This window comes from Eptatretus burgeri, unplaced genomic scaffold, assembly GCF_056783735.1.
Source record: "Eptatretus burgeri isolate ZD-2024b unplaced genomic scaffold, Ebu_testis_v1 Ebu_testis_scaffold_3153, whole genome shotgun sequence".
Classification (NCBI taxonomy): domain Eukaryota; kingdom Metazoa; phylum Chordata; class Myxini; order Myxiniformes; family Myxinidae; genus Eptatretus; species Eptatretus burgeri.
The window spans coordinates 112,002-134,263 of record NW_028225101.1 but is presented as its reverse complement, the minus strand read 5'-3'; the positions used below and the strand labels follow the sequence as shown (position 1 = coordinate 134,263).

The window sequence follows — 22,262 nt, the reverse complement described above, 5'->3', positions numbered from 1 at the left end:
GTCTGCGTAAACCCCTTTTCGTATTCCCTGGAGGCTTGCCGTGACGTCACAGGACAGTGCTGCGGATGGCTCCACCCCGTGATCACGATTGGCGGAAGGCGACGGCGGTGGGCCAATAAAACGGCTCGATTGGAAGTGACGAGGACGGGAGGATAAAAAGGTTCTGTTCGGGGAAAAGATGTGAAGAGGAAGAAGATCGGTACAGAAAAACCGTTTTAGGTGGAGGTTGTTGTGCTGGGACCGTGCTGTGTTGTTGCGTTGATTCGATCCTGGTTTTCATCGTGTCTCGAGGCCCTGCTGTGCTTCGTGCCTCAGCTCGGTTGGCTCTGTGGGTTCTGCTGGCTCTGAGTACGGGGTCGAACGGCGGGCGGACCTGCCTCCCTCTCCTGCTCGCAACTTGGCGCCAGAACTGGTTCCCTGGCGGCTGTGAGCGGACTTGGGCCAGGACCAGGAGGTCGACAGCACCACGGTGTCTCCTGCCCCTGACGAGCGCAACGCCAGCTCGTCCGACGCCAATCCAGGGACTGTTGCGTTTACACCACGGGCCAGCCTGACCACCAGGACCAGCTACGTTTTGTGTGTGTGTGTGTGTGTGTGTGTGTGTGTGTGTGTGTGTGTGTGTGTGTGTGTGTGTGTGTGTGTGTGTGTGTGTGTGTGTGTGTGTGTGTGTGTGTGTGTGTGTGTGTGTGTGTGTGTGTGTGTGTGTGTGTGTGTGTGTACCTGGCGCCTTAGAGGGTTTGAGATTTGTATATCCATTGGAATTGTCTGTGTTTTCCCCACGCCCAAACCCACACCACCATCCCGTCGAATCGCCCCGGATCCCTCTTCTTGCCGAGTCTTGTTGTTTCTGGTTAGAGAAATAAACGTTATCAACTCAGTGAAAAGCGACTCGTGCCACCTTCCTCGTCCCGTTTGCGGTAGAGCGATTGAAACCGCCATCTTTGGGTCATAAATAAATAAACCGCCTCCATCGTTTCGGCTCATTCTATGTTGGCGGGACTGTTCAAGTCCCGTGGACGTCACATTGGTGTCAGGGTGTTGGATGTTCAAACCCCTCTAAATTATATTCGGTATCGGGAGAATATACCAGAACTGAAATCTCGTCACGAATTGGAATATAAAATTACTACAGGCGAGCGTGGGAAAATTTTGGCGGGAGTTTTCAAATTAAATTTAATTGGCGGCAAACGGGACTTCTGCACCATGGCGGATGTGCAGATGTTTGAGGAGGAAGGCCACGTGTCTGGCAGCGAGTCGTGGGAAGAAGGGAGAGACGGGGGTAGGATTGAAACCTCCCCCATTCCGAGCGTGGACCGTGCTTCAATGCCCGTAATGGAGCCGGCAGCGCCGGAAACCAGTGCGATGACGATCCAGACACTGTTGGAACGTTTAATAGCGGACATGACGGTACAAATGGCAAATCAATTCGTGACACAGAGGGCAGAAATGACAGATCAATTGGGGGTAATGGGGGAACAGTTGGGTGCACGGATTGATTTAATGAGGGATGAATTGGGGGAAAAGATGGAGAAAATGAAAACTGAGATGCAGGAGTGTGTGGATGTTCAATTGGGGGAAATACAAAGTAAATTCGAGGATAGATTGGAGGAAACAAAGGTAGAAATTACATTGGAGGGGGAAAATATACGAAAAAAAATGGTAGATAAAATTGATGCAACGAACATTCGGGTTGATAAAGTAGATGAAAGCCTGGAACGTCATCGTGCCTGTGTGGATGCTCGTATGCAGCTGCAAATAGAAGAGTGGGGAGAGCTGAGGAAGCAAGGGATGAATTTGGCGGAGGAGGAAAAAGGAATGGAGGGTCGTTTGGACAAACAAGATAAAATTATGAGCCAAGATGAAGTCTTGGATAAAGGCCTGGTAGAGCCGTCTTTTGTAAGTAGAGTGTCCGGGTTGGTTGAGGAGCAGCTACAAACTCGCGACGGAGCCTTGGAGGAGGTTGTGCGGGCCCAGAAGATCCTGCGGGAAGAGGTGAATCGGTCCATTCAACGTTTGGAACAGGAGGCAAAATTGACCCATGAGACCCTCACCACAAAACATCTTTGGCCACAGTGGGCTCCGAAATTGGATACGCAGCCACAAGGGTGTTTGATCCCTGGGCTGGATTCGGACAAGGGAGAAACTGAGAAGCGGGCCACCGTAAAAGTGATCCCTCTGGTAAATTTTGACGGGTCAGGGAGCCTTGAAGCTTTTCTGACGCAATTTGAGTGTATTTCCCGACTAAACGGGTGGAATGAGCGGGAACGTACAGGGAATTTGGTGGCAACGTTGCGGGGACCAGCCGCAGATGTGTTAAACGTGATCGCGGAGGGGATGTTGACCAGCTCCCACATTTGCGAGGCGTTGAGCCTTCGGTTTGGGTTCGCGGCAAACTGTGATCTGGTGCGGGCCCAGCTCCAGCACCGCAGATTAAAGCCGGGTGAGACAGTGCAGGAGCTGGCACAGGACATTTACCAATCAGTCAGGATCGCGTATCAGGACCTTACAGTGGAGGCATGGGACAGACTGGCACTAGAGAAATTTTTAGCTGCTCTTCCTGTCCCTGAGGTCCGAGCGCTAGTGGAGTTACAGGATCCACCCACCTTTCACCGAGCAGCTGAGTGCACAGCCAGGCTGGCCTCGTGGAGGCGGCCGGGTCGGGTGCCAGAGAGGCCATCGGTGATGGTCCGACAGGCGGAGATTCAGGATCAAGGAGAGGGGCTGGGAGAAATTGGCATTACCCAAATGTTTCAGGAAATTTGCCAGAAACTGTCAAGTTTGATAAAGGGTAATCCGGTAGTTAGTGCGCCAAAGCGGCGGGGTCCAGCCCAGCCAATAGAGCAATTCGATTATGGCCAAGGGGGTCCGGAACCGGAAGAGACATTTCACCGATACTCACGGGGGCCTTTTATGGGGAGTTGTTTCCGGTGCGGGCGAAGAGGACACATGCAACGATATTGCCGGTACATGGCGATGGAGAGACCCTCCAATAGACTTTCAAGCCCGGAGAGGATGAATCCTCCTGCTGAACCGCCAGGTCTATCCGAGATGCCCTTTCATGGGTCGGGTCCGGAAATCACTGTCGGGGGTCGGGAAAACGAGATCGGGCTGAGCATATAGGGCCATGCTCGGCTGCTGAGATTGTGGCAAAGTGCCTCCTTTGGTGAAAATAGTGAATAGTGGGAAAATTGGCATGGGTTTGTACGTTCTGCGGGGTTTTAGAGTGACAATAGGGACAATGGGTAATTGGTAACAAAGCGGGCACGAGTGGCTGTCCAATGGCTGGTGCGTGGATCGGGTGAGGAAAAGTGCTGTGTGAGTTGTTTCAAGTTAAGAAGTGAAATGTATGGTACACACGTTGATTTTTTTATTGGACATGGTGTGGTAACAGGGAAGGTCATGGTCGGTGAAGTGTTAGAAATGCAGGTGTCACATGTAAGGCCGATGGGGTGGGGGAGTCATGTGGGTTTTGTGGGTGGGGATGATGTGCTTGTCCACAGGGATTGCTGAAGCTCACGGTGAGCGGGAATTGCGACCCCCTTCAAGGAGATTCACCCCTGGTGGCTAATGGTGACAGTGTCTGGAGGCAACTGGGAGAGGGTCTGGTTGGGCGACCAAGGCGGGTAGGACCTTGGCGACTCAGGAAGGCCAGAGGAGCCAGTGAGACCCCTTCCAGTGTGTTGTACGGGATGAGAGCTGATGGCAACCAGGGGGGTGGGAATCAAAGGGAGCGGGGCGGAGAAACGTCTGGGTTGGTCTAAAGCTTACCTGTGGGCATGGTTGCACCTGAGATGCCCCCATCATCATCCTGAGATGCCCCCACCCACCCCACGGCCATGACGGGGTTCAGCCTGCATCATTAAAATGGGGACCATGACCTAGAAATGTGATGATTACCATGGTGTGAGTGTTGTGAAGATGTGTGAGTCCCACTCGATCCGGCACAACTTGACATGTGCAGCAAGGGCATGATGTCCGCATAATTTTGGGGCAAGCAAATTTGAAAATTGGCTCCCCAGGTAACGCTGGGTCTATTAGCATTCACTGGGGGAGGCGGTCAAGTGTAAATATCTCATGAATAGTGTCGTTAAGGCTTAGAGTAGGAATGTAAAGTATAAGTGTTGTGTTTTTGTGGAACCTTTTGTTTCCCCTCCCCAGATCACTGGAAGAGTGTTGGGCAAGAGCGATGATCCAGAGGATGGAGTGCAACTTCGCTCAGTGCTCTCATGTGATAAAATAAAATAAAAAAATAAAAAAATGAATGATTGTTTCGGCGAGGATAAGGCCATAAGGGGGTAGTACATTAAGCAGGATAGGTAAGTTAGCTGCGACTCGCTGCCCATTGCCCCTCCTACCTTATTTCGTTAGGTTAATTAGGTGTGAGTCAGTAAGTGTTAAGGCTGGTACGGTAGCGCCTGTGATATACCTTGCAGGAGCTGCGGTACCAGAGGAGGGGGCAGTGTTACGTTTGAGGGGGGGTATGCATTCAGAGGGTAATTAGGATGTTTAATTAGGTATGCCATGCTGTTCGAGTGTACCAGGATCTCGATGTAATAAGTAGCAATTCAGTGGTGATAAGTTGTCTAGTAAATGTCCATTTCTTCAAGGGGGAAATGATAATTGTCACGTAATTAGATAGGGATACGGGATAGGGTAAGTGTGTCTGCGTAAACCCCTTTTAGTATTCTCTGGAGGCTTGCCGTGACGTCACAGGACAGTGCTGCGGATGGCTCCGCCCCGTGATCACGATTGGCGGAAGGCGACGGCGGTGGGCCAATAAAACGGCTCGATTGGAAGTGACGAGGACGGGAGGATAAAAAGGCTCTGTTCGGGGTCGAAAAGGAGAGGAAGAAGATCGGTACCGAAACACTGTTTTTTGGGGTGGAGTTTGTTGTGCTGGGAGCATGCTTGTTGTTGCGCTGATTCGGCCCTGGTTTCTTCGTGTCTTGTAGCCTTGCTGAGCCTCGTGCCTCACCTTGCTTGGCTCTGGGGTTCTGCTGGCTCGGAGTATGGGGTCGAACGGCGGGCGGACCTGCCTCCCTCTCCTGCTCGCGGTTTGGCGCCGGAGCTGGTTCCCTGGCGGCTGTGAGCGGACTTGGGCCAAGACCAGGAGGTCGACAGCACCACGGTTTCTCCTGCCCCCCCCCTGACGAGAGCAAGGCCAGCTCGTCCAACGCCAATCCAAGGACTGTTGCGTCCACACCACGGTCCAGCCTGACCACCAGGAATAGCTGCGTTGTGTGTGTGTGTGTGTGTGTGTGTGTGTGTGTGTGTGTGTGTGTGTGTGTGTGTGTGTGTGTGTGTGTGTGTGTGTGTGTGTGTGTGTGTGTACCTGGCGCCTTAGAGGGTTTGAGATTTGTCTTTTCATTGGAATTGTCTGTGTTTTCCCCACGCCCGATCCCACACCATCCCGTCGAATCGCCCTGGATCCCTCTTCTTGCCGAGTCTTGTTATTTTTGGTTAGAGGAATAAACGTTATCAACTCAGTGAAAAGCGACTCGTGCCACCTTCCTCGTCCCGTTTGCGGTAGAGCGATTAGAACCGCCATCTTTGGGTTATAAATAAATAAACCGCCTCCATCGTTTCGACTCATTCTACGTTCTACGTTGGCGGGACTGTTCAAGTCCCGTGGACGTCACTATATATATATATATATATATATATATATATATATATATATATATATATATATATATATATATATATATATATATATATATATATTTTTTTTTTTTATATATATATATGATATAATCATTTAATATTGTTGTTTGAATATTGTTTTAAAATGCTGTTCGTATTTTAAAATAATTGTCGTCATGTATGATTGTTTTTTTCAGTTTGTGAATTGATGGTAGCGAACCGAAGTTGCACACCGAGGAAGGGTCCACACTTTTTCAAAAAGTTTTCAAAAAGATTTCTAAAAGTAATTTTTTCCCCATTTTTTGCGTGTGTTCAAATTGTTTCGTTTGGTTTTTTCAAATTGTTTGGTTGTGTTTGTTTTGTAAATAGCTTGGATAAATAATTTTTTCAATCGAAATGTGTCTTGCATTCATTTCACAACAATATATTGGTGTTAGTTGATATAATTGCTGTTTTTTATATTTACGTTGAACATTTATTTGAGCATTTTCATATGAATTTTAGCATATGCTCGTCCAGTCACGTGACACGAACGCACTGAGACAAGAACCGATGTTTGTTTTTGCCCTGTCGAGTAGAATTCAACAGAAAATTCAAGAAAATACGACATCGCACAAACTGTAGCTGGAAACCAGGACAGATCGACATCGCGCAAACTGTAGAGGAGTGAGGTGTGGATTTGTCCTCTTAGGTTTTGCACGAACCAAGTGAGTGTTCATGGAAGCGATCGCCTAATATTTACCCTGATTCCCTCGTGTCGTTTGTTTCAAAACGAACACCCAATACTATATATATATATATATATATATATATATATATATATATATATATATATATATATATATATATATATATATATGTAGGTTAAAGTGCAATCAAAGTGGTCAGTCACTTTGAGAGAGCTTTTCTGCCCTAAAATTGTCGTGGTGATTGATTTGACACCCCCCCTCACCTTTTTTGCTAATCTTATTGCAATATGTTGTCCTTTTAAAAGTCAAATTTGAAAGTAAGTTCTTAATGGAATCGCCTTTATTTTGTTCAATCAAAAACTTTGAACATGACTCAAGTGGAACGAAGTTGTTTGTCAACTGTGGCGTAAATAGGTGAAAAACAGTGGGGTACAGTCAGGGGAGATGAACACTGACACATGTATAATATGTGATATTTTCTAAGTTTAAAAGGGCATAGGTGTGAAAAATTGATGAAATGACGTGAAACTCAAACTTTTTCTGTAACTTATCTTCCTATAATTCACCGTCTGTCCGTCCGTCTATTCCCAGGTACCGCAAAAACGGCTGAACCGATCGCAACCATCTTTAGCTCGCCTGTTTGAAGAACAGAGAGCTATAGCGATACCCCCGGTGTGAGCATGAGCGTGAAAATGTTAAAGTTTTTGGTGCAAGTTATTTTTTCCTTTCTAATGTTTTTATCTCCCACATGCGCGGATGCGCGGAACGAACGAGTTTCTGGGGTCGTTCGCGCATGCGCGGAACGAACGCGTTTCGGGGGTCGTTCGCGCATGCGCGGAACGAACGAGTTTCTGGGGTCGTTCGCGCATGCGCTCAGTGCGAATCAATGCAGCACGAATCACCTCGGAACCTGATTGGTGGAGCTGTGACTTTTATCTCATTAACTATTCAGCTCGAATCACCTCGGAACCTGATTGGTGGAGCTGTGACTTTTATCTCATTAGCTATGCAGCACGAATTGTTATGATGATGATATGCTAGGTGGTCATATTTGTGCCATAATTGAAAAATCAATAGTCAATAGTTGTATATTAATCAGCTGTCAGGATTCAAACCTTGCTTTAAGATGTTGCTTTAAATGTTGCATGTTGCCCTAACTGTTCCTTTGGACAGCCTTTATCACTCTCCTGTTTTTATGTCCTTGGGAGAACTGTGTATGCTGATATCCCACACATTCCTGTTCTTACTCATCACCAGAGTTTCGCCTTTGCTATCATCAGGTGCCAGTGTAGAGGTGTTGGAGTCTTAGAAAGTTATTAGTTTGCAAGATGAACTGTTGGTTTGCGAATCTGAGGATTGACTGATTCAACTTCCCTGAGGGCCCCGAGGGAGGGGGGAAAGAAGCCCACTGCCGCATTTATTTCTTTATTTTTTATCCCTTAGCACACACTTATAGTCCACACCCAGTTTTGCTTTTGTGTGATTATATATACAACTGTTTTGAAGTAAAAATCTCAATGTGGTCCGGGGGCACCTGGCTGAAGGGCCTTTGGGCTGCATTCCGCATGCGTAGTGCCATCTTCTGAAATAAATCGTATCATTCGAGAACCCTCATTCAACTCTGTCATTACTCGGCCGGGTGAAGAGTCATAACAATTGGCGACGAGGATGGGATTCGACTGATGCTGGCGGTGTGGACGGCGGGACTCCACTTGGTGTACAGCGATCGCAAGGGTTCAGCTAAAGGTACGTGGAAATTGCACGTATAGGGCACCTAAGACAGGGAGCCCTAGTTAGGTGAAAACTGTACACTTGGTGGGCAGTGCCCCGCTGGACGCAGCTCCAGGATCTGCTCGGATCAAGAACTGTAACGGTAAAAACGTATGAGGTGATTCGAATGCGGTTTGTTTGAAGGGCACAAAGAGGGCTGGCAGGCCGTATGTTGGGACCGGGAAGGGTAGAGGATAAAGGTATCCGTGTGAAATAAGGAGGGAACAGGTTGGAATCCTGTACCATAGAGAGGGAAGGTTAGAGGCCTTCATTGGGTTTTGAGGCCGAAGGCGGCTGATTGAAAGGGATTTCGGTCCCGAGGTAAAAGGAGAAACGATTTACAGCTATTAGGTGGCTGATTGAAAGGGATTTCGGTCCCGACGTAAAAGGAGAAACGATTTACAGCTATTAGGCGGTTGGTAAGATAAGAACAAAAGATGGGGAATAACTCTGCAAAGAACATAGAGTTACCCAAAGGAACAACACTTAAAGTTATCGGTGAAAGTGGAAAACACTGGAGAGCGTTTGCAGCGTGGCTAACGGAGTCACAAAGTGAGACAGGACGTAAGCGATTTGATTCAGAGGGAATCTTGAACCAACGGGGAAAAAACACAAAGTTAATGAGCCAGGAGAAGGGCTGTTTGTAGAGTTACCTATTTGGATGTATTTGTGAATACAATGTGGTGGGGAAGGTTGAGTTTTGTGTTAGACGTAAGTTGAGTGTTCCAACCTGGAACTTGTATGTGTGGAACAACTTGTATGTTTGTATGGAGATAATGATTGGTCGTCATCGTTAATGTGAAGACTTTGGACGAGGTGAATTGCGCACACCAAATCCGGAGGAAGGACGATGATGACCGATTCTGCACGTGTTGTTAATTCAGTGATGGGAAAATGTCATTTTGAGAGAGAGAGTGTGTGTGTGTGTGTGTGTGTGTGTGTGTGTGTGTGTGTGTGTGTGTGTGTGTGTGTGTGTGTGTGTGTGTGTGTGTGTGTGTGTGTGTGTGTGTGTGTGTGTGTGTGTGTGAACTCGATGGGGAATTGAATAATTAAAACCACTTCAGCAGACAGTTTGGGGATTATGTGTGAGAATTCCCTACAGTACTCGTGCTGTGGGATGTCAAATGGACCAACGTTCGGGTTTTCTCATGGTCCGATAAACTCTGTATGCTGTTTTGGCTTTGAACACTGCACGTGATACGTGATAAATGGATGGTCTTCAGGGAGCATCATTTTGATTTCAAATTCAAATTCAGTTCTGTTTCCACTTTGCATGTTTCGGAAGGCTGATCGACGTTACGGGTTCGTTTTAACGTCAGTTTCAATTCTGGTTTCATTGTTGGGGTCATTAAGCATGTTTTATACTTGATTTTATACTTGGTTTTATACTAACCCTAACAAAACGTTGGTCACGTGACGTGTTTGTGGGGAAGAGGGAAACGCTGGTCACGTGACGTTGTTGTCGGGGAATAATGAAACGATGGTCACGTGACGTGTTAATGGGGAAGATGGAAACGCTGGTCACGTGATGTGTTCGTGGGGAAGAGGGAAACGCTGGTCACATGATGTGTTAGTCGGGAATATGGAAACGATGGTCACGTGACGTGTTAGTGGGGAATAATGAAACGATGGTCACGTGACATGTTCGTCGGGAAGAGGGAAACGCTGGTCACGTGATGTGTTAGTCGGGGAATATGGAAGATGGTCACGTGACATGTTAGTCGGGGAATATGGAAACGATGGTCACGTGACGTGTTAGTGGGGAAGAGGGAAACGCTGGTCACGTGACGTGTTAGTGGGGAAGATGGAAACGATGATCACGTGACGTGTTCGTGGGGAAGATGGAAACGATGATCACGTGACGTGTTCGTGGGGAAGATGGAAACGATGGTCACGTGACGTGTTCGTCGGGAAGAGGGAAACGCTGGTCACGTGACGTGTTAGTGGGGAAGAGGGAAACGTTGGTCACGTGACGTGTTTGTGGGGAAGAGGGAAACGCTGGTCACGTGACGTTGTAGTCGGGGAATAATGAAACGATGGTCACGTGACGTGTTAATGGGGAAGATGGAAACGCTGGTCACGTGATGTGTTAGTGGGGAAGATGGAAACGATGATCACATGACGTGTTAGTGGGGAAGATGGAAACGATGATCACGTGACGTGTTCGTCGGGGAGAAGGAAACGCTGGTCACGTGACATGTTCGTCGGGAAGAGGGAAACGCTGGTCACGTGACGTGTTAGTGGGGAATATGGAAACGTTGGTCACGTGACGTGTTAGTGGGGAAGAGGGAAACGTTGGTCACGTGACGTGTTCGTGGGGAAGAGGGAAACGCTGGTCACGTGACGTGTTAGTCAGGGAATAATGAAACGATGGTCACGTGACGTGTTAATGGGGAAGATGGAAACGCTGGTCACGTGATGTGTTAGTGGGGAATATGGAAACGTTGGTCACGTGACGTGTTAGTGGGGAAGATGGAAACGATGATCACGTGACGTGTTCGTGGGGAAGATGGAAACGATGATCACGTGACGTGTTCGTCGGGAAGAGGGAAACGCTGGTCACGCCACGTGTTAGTGGGGAATATGGAAACGTTGGTCACGTGACGTGTTAGTGGGGAAGAGGGAAACGCTGGTCACGTGACGTGTTAGTCGGGGAATAATGAAACGATGGTCACGTGACGTGTTAATGGGGAAGATGGAAACGCTGGTCACGTGATGTGTTAGTGGGGAAGAGGGAAACGCTGGTCACGTGATGTGTTAGTCGGGGAATATGGAAACGATGGTCACGTGACATGTTAGTCGGGGAATATGGAAACGATGGTCACGTGACGTGTTAGTGGGGAAGATGGAAACGATGATCACGTGACGTGTTCGTGGGGAAGATGGAAACGATGATCACGTGACGTGTTCGTGGGGAAGATGGAAACGATGGTCACGTGACGTGTTCGTCGGGAAGAGGGAAACGCTGGTCACGTGACGTGTTAGTGGGGAATATGGAAACGTTGGTCACGTGACGTGTTAGTGGGGAAGAGGGAAACGTTGGTCACGTGACGTGTTTGTGGGGAAGAGGGAAACGCTGGTCACGTGACGTTGTAGTCGGGGAATAATGAAACGATGGTCACGTGACGTGTTAATGGGGAAGATGGAAACGCTGGTCACGTGATGTGTTAGTGGGGAAGAGGGAAACGCTGGTCACGTGACGTGTTAGTGGGGAATATGGAAACGTTGGTCACGTGACGTGTTAGTGGGGAAGATGGAAACGATGATCACGTGACGTGTTCGTGGGGAAGATGGAAACGATGATCACGTGACGTGTTCGTCGGGAAGAGGGAAACGCTGGTCACGCCACGTGTTAGTGGGGAATATGGAAACGTTGGTCACGTGACGTGTTAGTGGGGAAGAGGGAAACGCTGGTCACGTGACGTGTTAGTCGGGGAATAATGAAACGATGGTCACGTGACGTGTTAATGGGGAAGATGGAAACGCTGGTCACGTGATGTGTTAGTGGGGAAGAGGGAAACGCTGGTCACGTGATGTGTTAGTCGGGGAATATGGAAACGATGGTCACGTGACATGTTAGTCGGGGAATATGGAAACGATGGTCACGTGACGTGTTAGTGGGGAATATGGAAACGTTGGTCACGTGACGGGTTAGTGGGGAAGATGGAAACGATGATCACGTGACGTGTTCGTGGGGAAGATGGAAACGATGATCACGTGACGTGTTCGTCGGGAAGAGGGAAACGCTGGTCACGTGACGTTGTAGTCGGGGAATAATGAAACGTTGGTCACGTGACGTGTTAATGGGGAAGATGGAAACGCTGGTCACGTGATGTGTTAGTGGGGAAGAGGGAAACGCTGGTCACATGATGTGTTCGTCGGTGAATATGGAAACGATGGTCACGTGACGTGTTAGTGCGGAATATGGAAACGATGGTCACGTGACATGCTCGTCGGGGAAGATGGAAACGATGATCACATGACGTGTTAGTGGGGAAGATGGAAACGATGATCACGTGACGTGTTCGTCGGGGAGAAGGAAACGCTGGTCACGTGACATGTTCGTCGGGAAGAGGGAAACGCTGGTCACGTGACGTGTTAGTGGGGAATATGGAAACGTTGGTCACGTGACGTGTTTGTGGGGAAGAGGGAAACGTTGGTCACGTGACGTGTTCGTGGGGAAGAGGGAAACGCTGGTCACGTGACGTGTTAGTCAGGGAATAATGAAACGATGGTCACGTGACGTGTTAATGGGGAAGATGGAAACGCTGGTCACGTGATTTGTTAGTGGGGAATATGGAAACGTTGGTCACGTGACGTGTTAGTGGGGAAGATGGAAACGATGATCACGTGACGTGTTCGTGGGGAAGATGGAAACGATGATCACGTGACGTGTTCGTCGGGAAGAGGGAAACGCTGGTCACGTGACGTGTTAGTCGGGGAATAATGAAACGATGGTCACGTGACGTGTTCGTGGGGAAGATGGAAACGCTGGTCACGTGATGTGTTAGTGGGGAAGAGGGAAACGCTGGTCACGTGATGTGTTCGTCGGGGAATATGGAAACGATGGTCACGTGACGTGTTAGTGGGGAAGAGGGAAACGCTGGTCACGTGACGTGTTAGTGGGGAAGATGGAAACGATGATCACGTGACGTGTTCGTGGGGAAGATGGAAACGATGATCACGTGACGTGTTCGTGGGGAAGATGGAAACGATGGTCACGTGACGTGTTCGTCGGGAAGAGGGAAACGCTGGTCACGTGACGTGTTAGTGGGGAATATGGAAACGTTGGTCACGTGACGTGTTAGTGGGGAAGAGGGAAACGTTGGTCACGTGACGTGTTTGTGGGGAAGAGGGAAACGCTGGTCACGTGACGTTGTAGTCGGGGAATAATGAAACGATGGTCACGTGACGTGTTAATGGGGAAGATGGAAACGCTGGTCACGTGATGTGTTAGTGGGGAAGAGGGAAACGCTGGTCACATGATGTGTTAGTCGGGGAATATGGAAACGATGGTCACGTGACGTGTTAGTGGGGAATATGGAAACGATGGTCACGTGACATGCTCGTCGGGGAATATGGAAACGATGATCACATGACGTGTTCGTGGGGAAGATGGAAACGATGATCACGTGACGTGTTCGTCGGGGAGAGGGAAACGCTGGTCACGTGACATGTTCGTCGGGAAGAGGGAAACGCTGGTCACGTGACGTGTTAGTGGGGAATATGGAAACGTTGGTCACGTGACGTGTTAGTGGGGAAGAGGGAAACGTTGGTCACGTGACGTGTTCGTGGGGAAGAGGGAAACGCTGGTCACGTGACGTGTTAGTCAGGGAATAATGAAACGATGGTCACGTGACGTGTTAATGGGGAAGATGGAAACGCTGGTCACGTGATGTGTTAGTGGGGAATATGGAAACGTTGGTCACGTGACGTGTTAGTGGGGAAGATGGAAACGATGATCACGTGACGTGTTTGTCGGGGAATAATGAAACGATGGTCACGTGACGTGTTATGGGGAAGATGGAAACGCTGGTCACGTGATGTGTTAGTGGGGAAGAGGGAAACGCTGGTCACGTGATGTGTTAGTCGGGGAATATGGAAACGATGGTCACGTGACATATTAGTCGGGGAATATGGAAACGATGGTCACGTGACGTGTTCGTGGGGAAGAGGGAAACGCTGGTCACGTGACGTGTTAGTGGGGAAGAGGGAAACTATGATCACGTGACGTGTTCGTGGGGAAGATGGAAACGATGGTCACGTGACGTGTTCGTCGGGAAGAGGGAAACGCTGGTCACGTGACGTGTTAGTGGGGAATATGGAAACGTTGGTCACGTGACGTGTTAGTGGGGAAGAGGGAAACGTTGGTCACGTGACGTGTTCGTGGGGAAGAGGGAAACGCTGGTCACGTGACGTGTTAGTCAGGGAATAATGAAACGATGGTCACGTGACGTGTTAGTGGGGAAGATGGAAACGTTGGTCACGTGACGGGTTAGTGGGGAAGATGGAAACGATGATCACGTGACGTGTTCGTGGGGAAGATGGAAACGATGGTCACGTGACGTGTTCGTCGGGAAGAGGGAAACGCTGGTCACGTGACGTGTTAGTGGGGAATATGGAAACGTTGGTCACGTGACGTGTTAGTGGGGAAGAGGGAAACGCTGGTCACGTGATGTGTTAGTCGGGGAATATGGAAACGATGGTCACGTGACATGTTAGTCGGGGCATATGGAAACGATGGTCACGTGACATATTAGTCGGGGAATATGGAAACGATGGTCACGTGATGTGTTAGTGGGGAAGAGGGAAACGCTGGTCACGTGATCACTTCATCTCGGGACGGTTTGATTTCCCGTTCTATGAACGGTTATAAAGGAGGATTGTGTATTAATAGATTAATCGGTTTATACATAATTTGGGCAGAAATACTCGTTATCGCCCGACAGCACGGACACCGCGGACAAAATGGGGGACGAATGCTTTGTCCCACCGTCACAGGCTGACCGGGTGTCGTGTATGTTACGGGATCGTCCGGTTTCGTACTTTTCCCGGATACCATTTGTGTCCGTGCAGTGTCCCACCATCATGTCCGTGACACGTCGATGTCCGACCCCAGGGGATTGTGGAGGGGGAGAGAGGGTGGAGGGGGGGAGGGTGGGATGGCATATTGTGGAGGGGGGTATGGTTGTGAGTTTTGTGGAGGGGGGTGGGATGGTCGTGAGTATTGTGGAGGCGCGGTGTGGGATGGTTGTGAGTATTGTGAAGGCGCGGTGTGGGATGGTTGTGAGTATTGTGCAGGCGTGGTGTGGGATGGTGGTGGGTATTGTGGAGGGGGGCTGTGGGATGGTTGTGAGTATTGTGGAGGTGTGGTGTGGGATGGTTGTGAGTATTGTGGAGGTGCTGTGTGGGATGGTTGTGAGTCTAGTGGAGGGGGAGAGAGGGTGGAGGGGGAGGGTGGGATGGTATATTGTGGAGGCGTGGGGGATGGTCGTGAGTATTGTGGAGGAGTGGTGTGGGATGGTTGTGAGTATTGTGGAGGCGCGGTGTGGGATGGTTGTGAGTATTGTGGAGGCGCGGTGTGGGATGGTGGTGGGTATTGTGGAGGCGTGGTGTGGGATGGTGGTGGGTATTGTGGTGGTGATGGTTCATGGGGAATTTTGAGAGGATGTTGGAAAGGGGGGGGGGAGAGATCCTGAAAGTTTTAACGTCCTGGTTCGAATCCTCTCCGAGGAGAACATGATGACCCGTCCGTGTACATTGTTTCCATTATAAATCCATGGTGGTTCATTTGATTTTCAGACATTTTTTAGTTTAACGAGTGCGGGCCCGTTGGTGCGTGCCCGTAGGTGCGTGCCAGTATGTGCAGCTTCGTTCCTTCACTCTCGTAAACGACGACTGGATTGGGGCATTGTTTCAATTAGATCGGACCAACCATATCATAAATGGCCATAACTTCGGAAACACCTGGGAAACATTCTCAGGTCCCCAGCGTCAATTGTGACGTCATATCAAACGAAGAAGAAGAAGAAATGTGACGCTCCTCCTCTCTCCCCTCAAGTCTCGCCCCTCCTCTCTCCTCCCTCCTCTCTCTCGCCCCTCTCTCTCGCCCCCACTCTCACCCCTCCTCTCACACCCCCTCTCCCACCCTACTCTCTCGCCTCCTCCTCTATCCCCCTCTCTTGAATTGTGACGCCCTCTCTCTCGCTCCCCCTCTCTCGTCCCCCTCTCTCCCCTCTCTTGAATTGTGACGCCCCCTCTCTCTCTCGCCCTCTCTCGCCCCCCTCTCTCGCCCCTCCTCTCTCGCCCCTCCTCTCTCGCTGCTCTCTCTGTAAATGTATTCACAAATGTCTACCAAGCACAACAATTGATTCAAACCTTGGGAAAAAACAGCTTTCAAACCCTTGGGAAACAGCTCTTTCCCTTGGGAAAATTCAAACCTTGGGATTAATTAATAATTTGAACAATTAATTCAAACCTTTGGAAAAAACAGCTTTCAAACCTTGGGAAACAGCTGAAACGGATGAAGAACGATATCAAACCTTGAAAAGGCACATACTCAGGTCCCCAGTGTCGATTGTGATGTCATACCAAACGAAGAAGAAGAAGAATTGTGATGTCAATCGTGCAAAAAAATAAATAAATAATTAAACATTAATTGTGACGTCATTCGTGATGTTGACAGATAAATGGCCGTAACTTGGGAACCGCTTGTCCGATTAATATTGTGACAAATTTCGCCCGCCTGGCGTGCGATCGGCCACGTAACTCGAATCGCGACGCTTCGCCCACCGGAACGAACAATTCAGTCGTGACCCTCTTGGAACTATCGCCAAGGAGCTCGTCATGGGTGGGGGTTTAACCTCACCACAACCCAGTCAGCATTCTACCCGCGCAAAATAGGGTGAATCGCCGAAAGTCGATATACCTAAGTACTCGCACGGGTAACCTACCGAGGGGTTGTACCACGCCACAGGTCGACTCCGGACACGAACCGCTTAAGCGGCTCGTTCCGTGCTACAGGGATAACCGAGCGGAGTTATCGTCGACCTTGACGGTTCAGATTAGTTACCGGGTGTTTTAAACCCACTATCAATCCCTTACGTGATGCAAAATGGAGATTCAACAAAGGAAAGGACGAAGCGAAACGGGGGAACAATTGGACAAGCACACTTTTTTTTCACACACGTAAGCAGGCAAATAGGAACAAAAGCAGGCAAATAGGAACAAAAGCAGGCAAATAGGAACAAAGGAAAGCACTACGACCGAATAAAAGGCAATTATTTACAGCACAGTCACTTATACAGGTTTTACTTTGCAAGACTGGCACCACAAACACACATACAAAAGCCTGAAAAGAAAAGAAAAGAAAAGAAGTGACTTCCCTCATGGACCGAAATGGTCCTCCTCTCCTACTACCGTCAGCACGGTCGCGCCTGTTTCCGGCCTCCCACGCGGCCGGCGAACCCTCTCCGGAACCCCTCGTCCAGACGCGCAGGTCCACCACAGGCCGCATTGCGGCGCCTCCCGTCCGCGTCTCAACCAACAGGCCGCGCCGGGCCACGAGCGCAGGAACGAGAGAGGAGGAAGGGAGCGCTTTGGAGAGCGAGACCCAAGGAGAGAGACCGAGCCTTTTTGGAGAGAGAGCGAGAGAGAGAGCTGGTGCCTTTTCCGGAGAGAGCTTCAGCCAACATGAGCCACGACCAGAGAGAGTGAGCCTCGCGTCCGTTTGCCTTTTTGTAAGGCGGGGCTCCGCCCTTCGCCGCGTGGGGCTCCGCCCCGTTCGTGGCTCCACCTCCCTTCGAGGCGTTTCCACAAGGCTCTCGAAGGGGGGCGTGCCCCCACTCCGACCGCCTCACGCCAGGCCTCCACCAATGGGGAGAGAGCTGCCCTGCCCCCTTCCCTTGCCAGCTTTGGCACCGCAGAGGGGTGCGCTAACCTGCGCAGTAGCGCAGGTTTCTTTTTTTGCCGTTGTCGTTGGTTGGTTTGAGGTTGTTGGATCCAAAATAACGACAGAGAAAAAGAAAAATGGTGAACTCAAAGCGTCGCAGCCCGGATGAATCGCACATATTCCCCCTAAACAACAGGTGTGGACTAACTACACATGAACTTGGCGTTATAACTGATCTAAGGACCCTTTATGGTGTATTGCGAATTTCCACAGCCGTAACTATATCAAACCTTGAAAAAGGCACATCCGCGGGTCCCCAGCAATATTCCTGGCAAGTTTCAATCAGATTAGACCGTCAATCGTGCCAATATATATATATATATATATATATATATATATATATATATATATATATATATATATATATATATATATATATATATATATATATATATATATATATATATATATAAACTGCTGTGAGCAGCAATATGGGTTTATGCCAGGAAAGAGCACCACTGATGCGATGTTTGCTTTGAGAATGTTGATGGAGAAGTATAGGGAAGGCCAGAAAGAGTTACATTGTGTGTTTGTGGATTTAGAGAAAGCTTATGATAGGGTGCCAAGAGAGGAGTTGTGGTATTGTATGAGGAAGTCGGGAGTGTTGGAGAAGTATGTGAGGATCGTGCAGGATATGTATGAGGACAGTGTGACAGCGGTGAGGTGTGCGGTAGGAATGACGGACCGGTTTAAGGTTAAAGTGGGATTGCACCAAGGATCGACTCTGAGCCCTTTCCTGTTTGCAATGGTGATGGACAGGTTGACGGACGAGATCAGACTGGAGTCTCCATGGACCATGATGTTCGCGGATGACATCATGATCTGTAGGGAGAGTAGGGAGCAGGCTGAATCGAGCCTTGAGAGGTGGAGGTACGCACTGGAGAGAAGGGGAATGTTAGTCAGTAGGAGTAAGACGGAGTACATGTGCGTAAATGAGAGGGAGGGTGGTGGTATGGTGCAGTTGCAAGGAGTTGAGGTGGGGAAGGTGGATTGGTTTAAATACTTGGGATCAACTGTCCAAAGTAACGGAGAGTGTGGGAGAGAAGTGAAAAAGAGAGTGCAGGCAGGATGGAGTGGGTGGAGAAGAGTTGCAGGAGTGATTTGTGACAGAAGGGTAGCTGCAAGAGTGAAGGGGAAAGTATACAAGACGGTAGTGAGACCAGCTATGTTGTATGGTTTGGAGGCGGTGGCGCTAACAAAAAGACAGGAAGCAGAGCTGGAGGTGGCAGAGTTAAAGATGCTGCGATTCTCGTTGGGAGTGACGAGGATGGATAGGATAAGAAATGAGTGTATTAGAGGGACAGCGCAGGTAGGATGGTTTGGAAACAAAGTGAGAGAGGCGAGATTGAGATGGTTTGGACATGTGCACAGGAGGGAAACGGAGTATATCGGGAGAAGGATGTTGAAGATGGAGCCGCCAGGCAGGAGGAGAAGAGGAAGGCCAAAGAAGAGGTTCATGGATGCGGTGAGGGCGGACATGCGGGTGGTTGGAGTGTCAATGGAAGATGTGGAGGATAGAGCGAAATGGAGACAGTTGGTCCGCTGTGGCGACCCCTAACGGGAGCAAGCCGAAAGAGGAAGAAGATATATATATATATATATATATATATTTCTATATAAACATTAATTGTGACGTCGTTCGTGACGTCATAGCACCGTGTCTTGTCATTGGTTGACAGGTAAATGGCCATAACTTGGGAACCGCTTATCCGATTAATATCAAACTTTGAAAAGGCACATCCGCGGGTCCCCAGCAATATTCTTGGCAAGTTTCAATCAGATCAGACCGTCAATCGTGCAAAAAGAAATAAATAAATAAACATTAATTGTGACGTCATTCGTGATGTCATAGCACAGTGTCTTGTCATTGGTTGACAGATAAATGGCCGTAACTTGGCAACCGCTTATCCGATTAATATCAAACCTCGAAAAGGCACATCCGCACGTCCCCGGCAATATTCCTGGCAAGTTTCAATCAGATCGGACCGGCGGTTGTCGAGAAACGGCGGTCGCAGAGACACACACACACACACATACACACACACACACACACACACACACACACACACACACACACACACACACACACCGTTAGAGCTGCTCACAGCCACTCACCGTTAGAGTAGCTCACAGCCACTCACCGTTAGAGTAGCTCACAGCCACTCACCATTGGAGTTGCTGATGTGGATGATTTGTCCTGTTTCATTGTTCATTTAATTGTTCATTTTTGTGACGAGGAAACGTTCACTCCCGACCGAAGCAGCAGGAAGGGTCATGTTATTATCCTCTCTGGGGGAAATGGATGACAAGAGATCTCGATTAAAGGGCGGAGGAGCTCCTTGTGAGCCAAGGGCCATCCAGATCTCGTGTCCATCTGTGTCTGTGGACGTCCTCCTGCAGGTGGGTTACTTCTTATTAGGAGGTTAGTGGCGGGATTTGTACTCTGGCCACCGGAAAACCCTTCATTCCACAAAACATTCCAAAAGGAAAAACCCACTCAGTGGGAATTCCTCATGTGCAGCTCACAGGATTTCGGGATTGGGGCAAAGCCTTGGGGACCCCCACTCTCAGATAACAGGAGGGAAACCACGGGGTAACTTTCCCTGGTCATATTGTGGTGCTGAGGTGTCGTCCACCAGACGGCGGTCTCCTTGGATTAACCTGAGGTGGTCCCTTCGGATGGGTGCCTGGAACGTCCTTTCCCGAAGAGAGGATGATCACCTGTCTCCGTTATCATCTGAGCTCAAGCGTTTGAACATCGGGATTGCAGCTCTCTCTGAGGTTCGAAGAACGGATTGCGGCGAGATCATGGCGGGTGGTTCCACCTACTATTGTTTCTGGTCGCTCTGGTGGTTACCTTGCCCAAGGAGTTGCTGTAGCTGTGTCCAATAAGCTGACTCCATTGATAATCGAGGTAATGTTATGATGATGATATGCTAGGTGGTCATATTTGAGCCATAATTGAATAATCAATAGTCAATAGTTGTATATTAATCAGCTGTCAGGATTCAAACCTTGCTTTAAAATGTTGCTTTAAATGTATCATGCTGTTTTCACTATGTCTTTGATAACCCTTTATGGCTCTGCAGCTGCACAACAGCATGTCCTTGGGAAAACTGTGTATGCTGATATCCCACACATTCCTGCTCTTAGTCATCACCAGAGTTTCGCCTTTGCTATCAGCAGGTGCCAGTGTAGGGGTGTAGGAGTCTTAGAAAGTTATTAGTTTGCAAGATGAACTGTTGGGTTGCGAATCTGAGGATTGACTGATTCAACTTCCCTGAGGGCCCCGAGGGAGGGGGGAAAGAAGCCCACTGCCGCATTTATTTCTTTATTTCTTTATCCCTTAGCACACACTTATAGTCCACACCCAGTTCTGCTTTTGTGTGATTATATAAACAACTGTTTTGAAGTAAGAATCTCAATGTGGTCCGGGGGCACCTGACTGAAGGGCCTTTGGGCTGCATTCCGCATGCGTAGTGCCATCTTCTGAAATAAATCGTATCATTCGAGAACCCTCATTCGACTCTGTCATTACTCGGCCGGGTGAAGAGTCATAACAGGTAACACCGGTCAACGAGCGTGAAATAAGACGAAGGATTCATCTCTCCTTGGGTGTCGTGTCTCTGTCTCTGTATATGCTCCAACTGAGGTGATGATCTCACCTGGAAGGACACGTTCTCGTTAAAATTGATAGACATCTTTGCATCACCCTTAGTATACACACCTGTGATACACACCCTTACTATACATACCTGTGGTACACAGCCTTACTATACACACTTGTGGTACACAGCCTTACTATACACACTTGTGGTACACACCCTTACTATACACACTTGTGGTACACACCCTTACTATACACACTTGTGGTACACACCCTTACTATACACAGCTGTTGTACACAGCCTTACTATACACACTTGTGGTACACAGCCTTACTATACACACCTGTGGTACACACCCTTACTATATACACTTGTGGTACACACCCTTACTACACACACTTGTGGTACACACCCTGACTATACACACTTGTGGTACACAGCCTTGCTATACACACCTGTGGTACACACCCTTACTATATACACTTGTGGTACACAGCCTTACTCTACACACTTGTGGTACACACCCTTACTATACACACTTGTGGTACACAGCCTTACTATATACACTTGTGGTACACACCCTTACTATACACACATGTGGTACACACCCTTTCTATACACACTTGTGGTACACACCCTTTCTATACACACCTGTGGTACACACCCTTTCTATACACACTTGTGGTACACACCCTTTCTATACACACTTGTGGTACACACCCTTACTATACACACTTGTGGTACACACCCTTGCTATATACACTTGTGGTACACACCCTTACTATACACACATGTGGTACACACCCTTTCTATACACACTTGTGGTACACACCCTTTCTATACACACTTGTGGTACACACCCTTTCTATACACACCTGTGGTACAGACCCTTTCTATACACACCTGTGGTACACACCCTTACTATATACACTTGTGGTACACACCCTTACTATACACACATGTGGTACACACCCTTTCTATACAAACTTGTGGTACACACCCTTACTATACACACTTGTGGTACACAGCCTTGCTATACACACCTGTGGTACACACCCTTACTATATACACTTGTGGTACACAGCCTTACTCTACACACTT

The 22,262-nt window shown here is 48.8% G+C and overlaps 1 protein-coding gene and 1 long non-coding RNA gene across 3 annotated transcripts; both read left to right on the top strand.

The window, feature by feature from the left end:
- The first annotated feature begins 618 nt into the window (after window positions 1-618).
- LOC147006793 (uncharacterized) lies at window positions 619-5,583 on the top strand. Its single transcript, XM_085867795.1, has 2 exons — window positions 619-4,858; window positions 4,953-5,583. Exon 1 carries the CDS (start codon window positions 988-990, stop codon window positions 3,118-3,120), a length of 2,133 nt encoding a protein of 710 aa, XP_085723921.1. The 5' UTR covers window positions 619-987; the 3' UTR covers window positions 3,121-4,858; window positions 4,953-5,583.
- A 151-nt stretch (window positions 5,584-5,734) lies between these two features.
- Window positions 5,735-9,107, top strand: LOC147006792 (uncharacterized). Of its 2 annotated transcripts, XR_015054588.1 has the most exons (4): window positions 5,735-5,926; window positions 6,222-6,350; window positions 6,924-8,453; window positions 8,515-9,107. It is a non-coding gene; the product is annotated as an uncharacterized LOC147006792 (long non-coding RNA). The 2 variants fall into 2 exon arrangements; XR_015054587.1 differs by having other exon boundaries at window positions 6,222-8,453.
- The last annotated feature ends 13,155 nt before the right edge of the window (window positions 9,108-22,262 follow it).

Bases quoted from the DNA above. Each gene is read 5' to 3' on its own strand.
- LOC147006793 (XM_085867795.1), top strand. From the start codon at position 988: ATGTTGGCGGGACTGTTCAAGTCCCGTGGACGTCACATTGGTGTCAGG.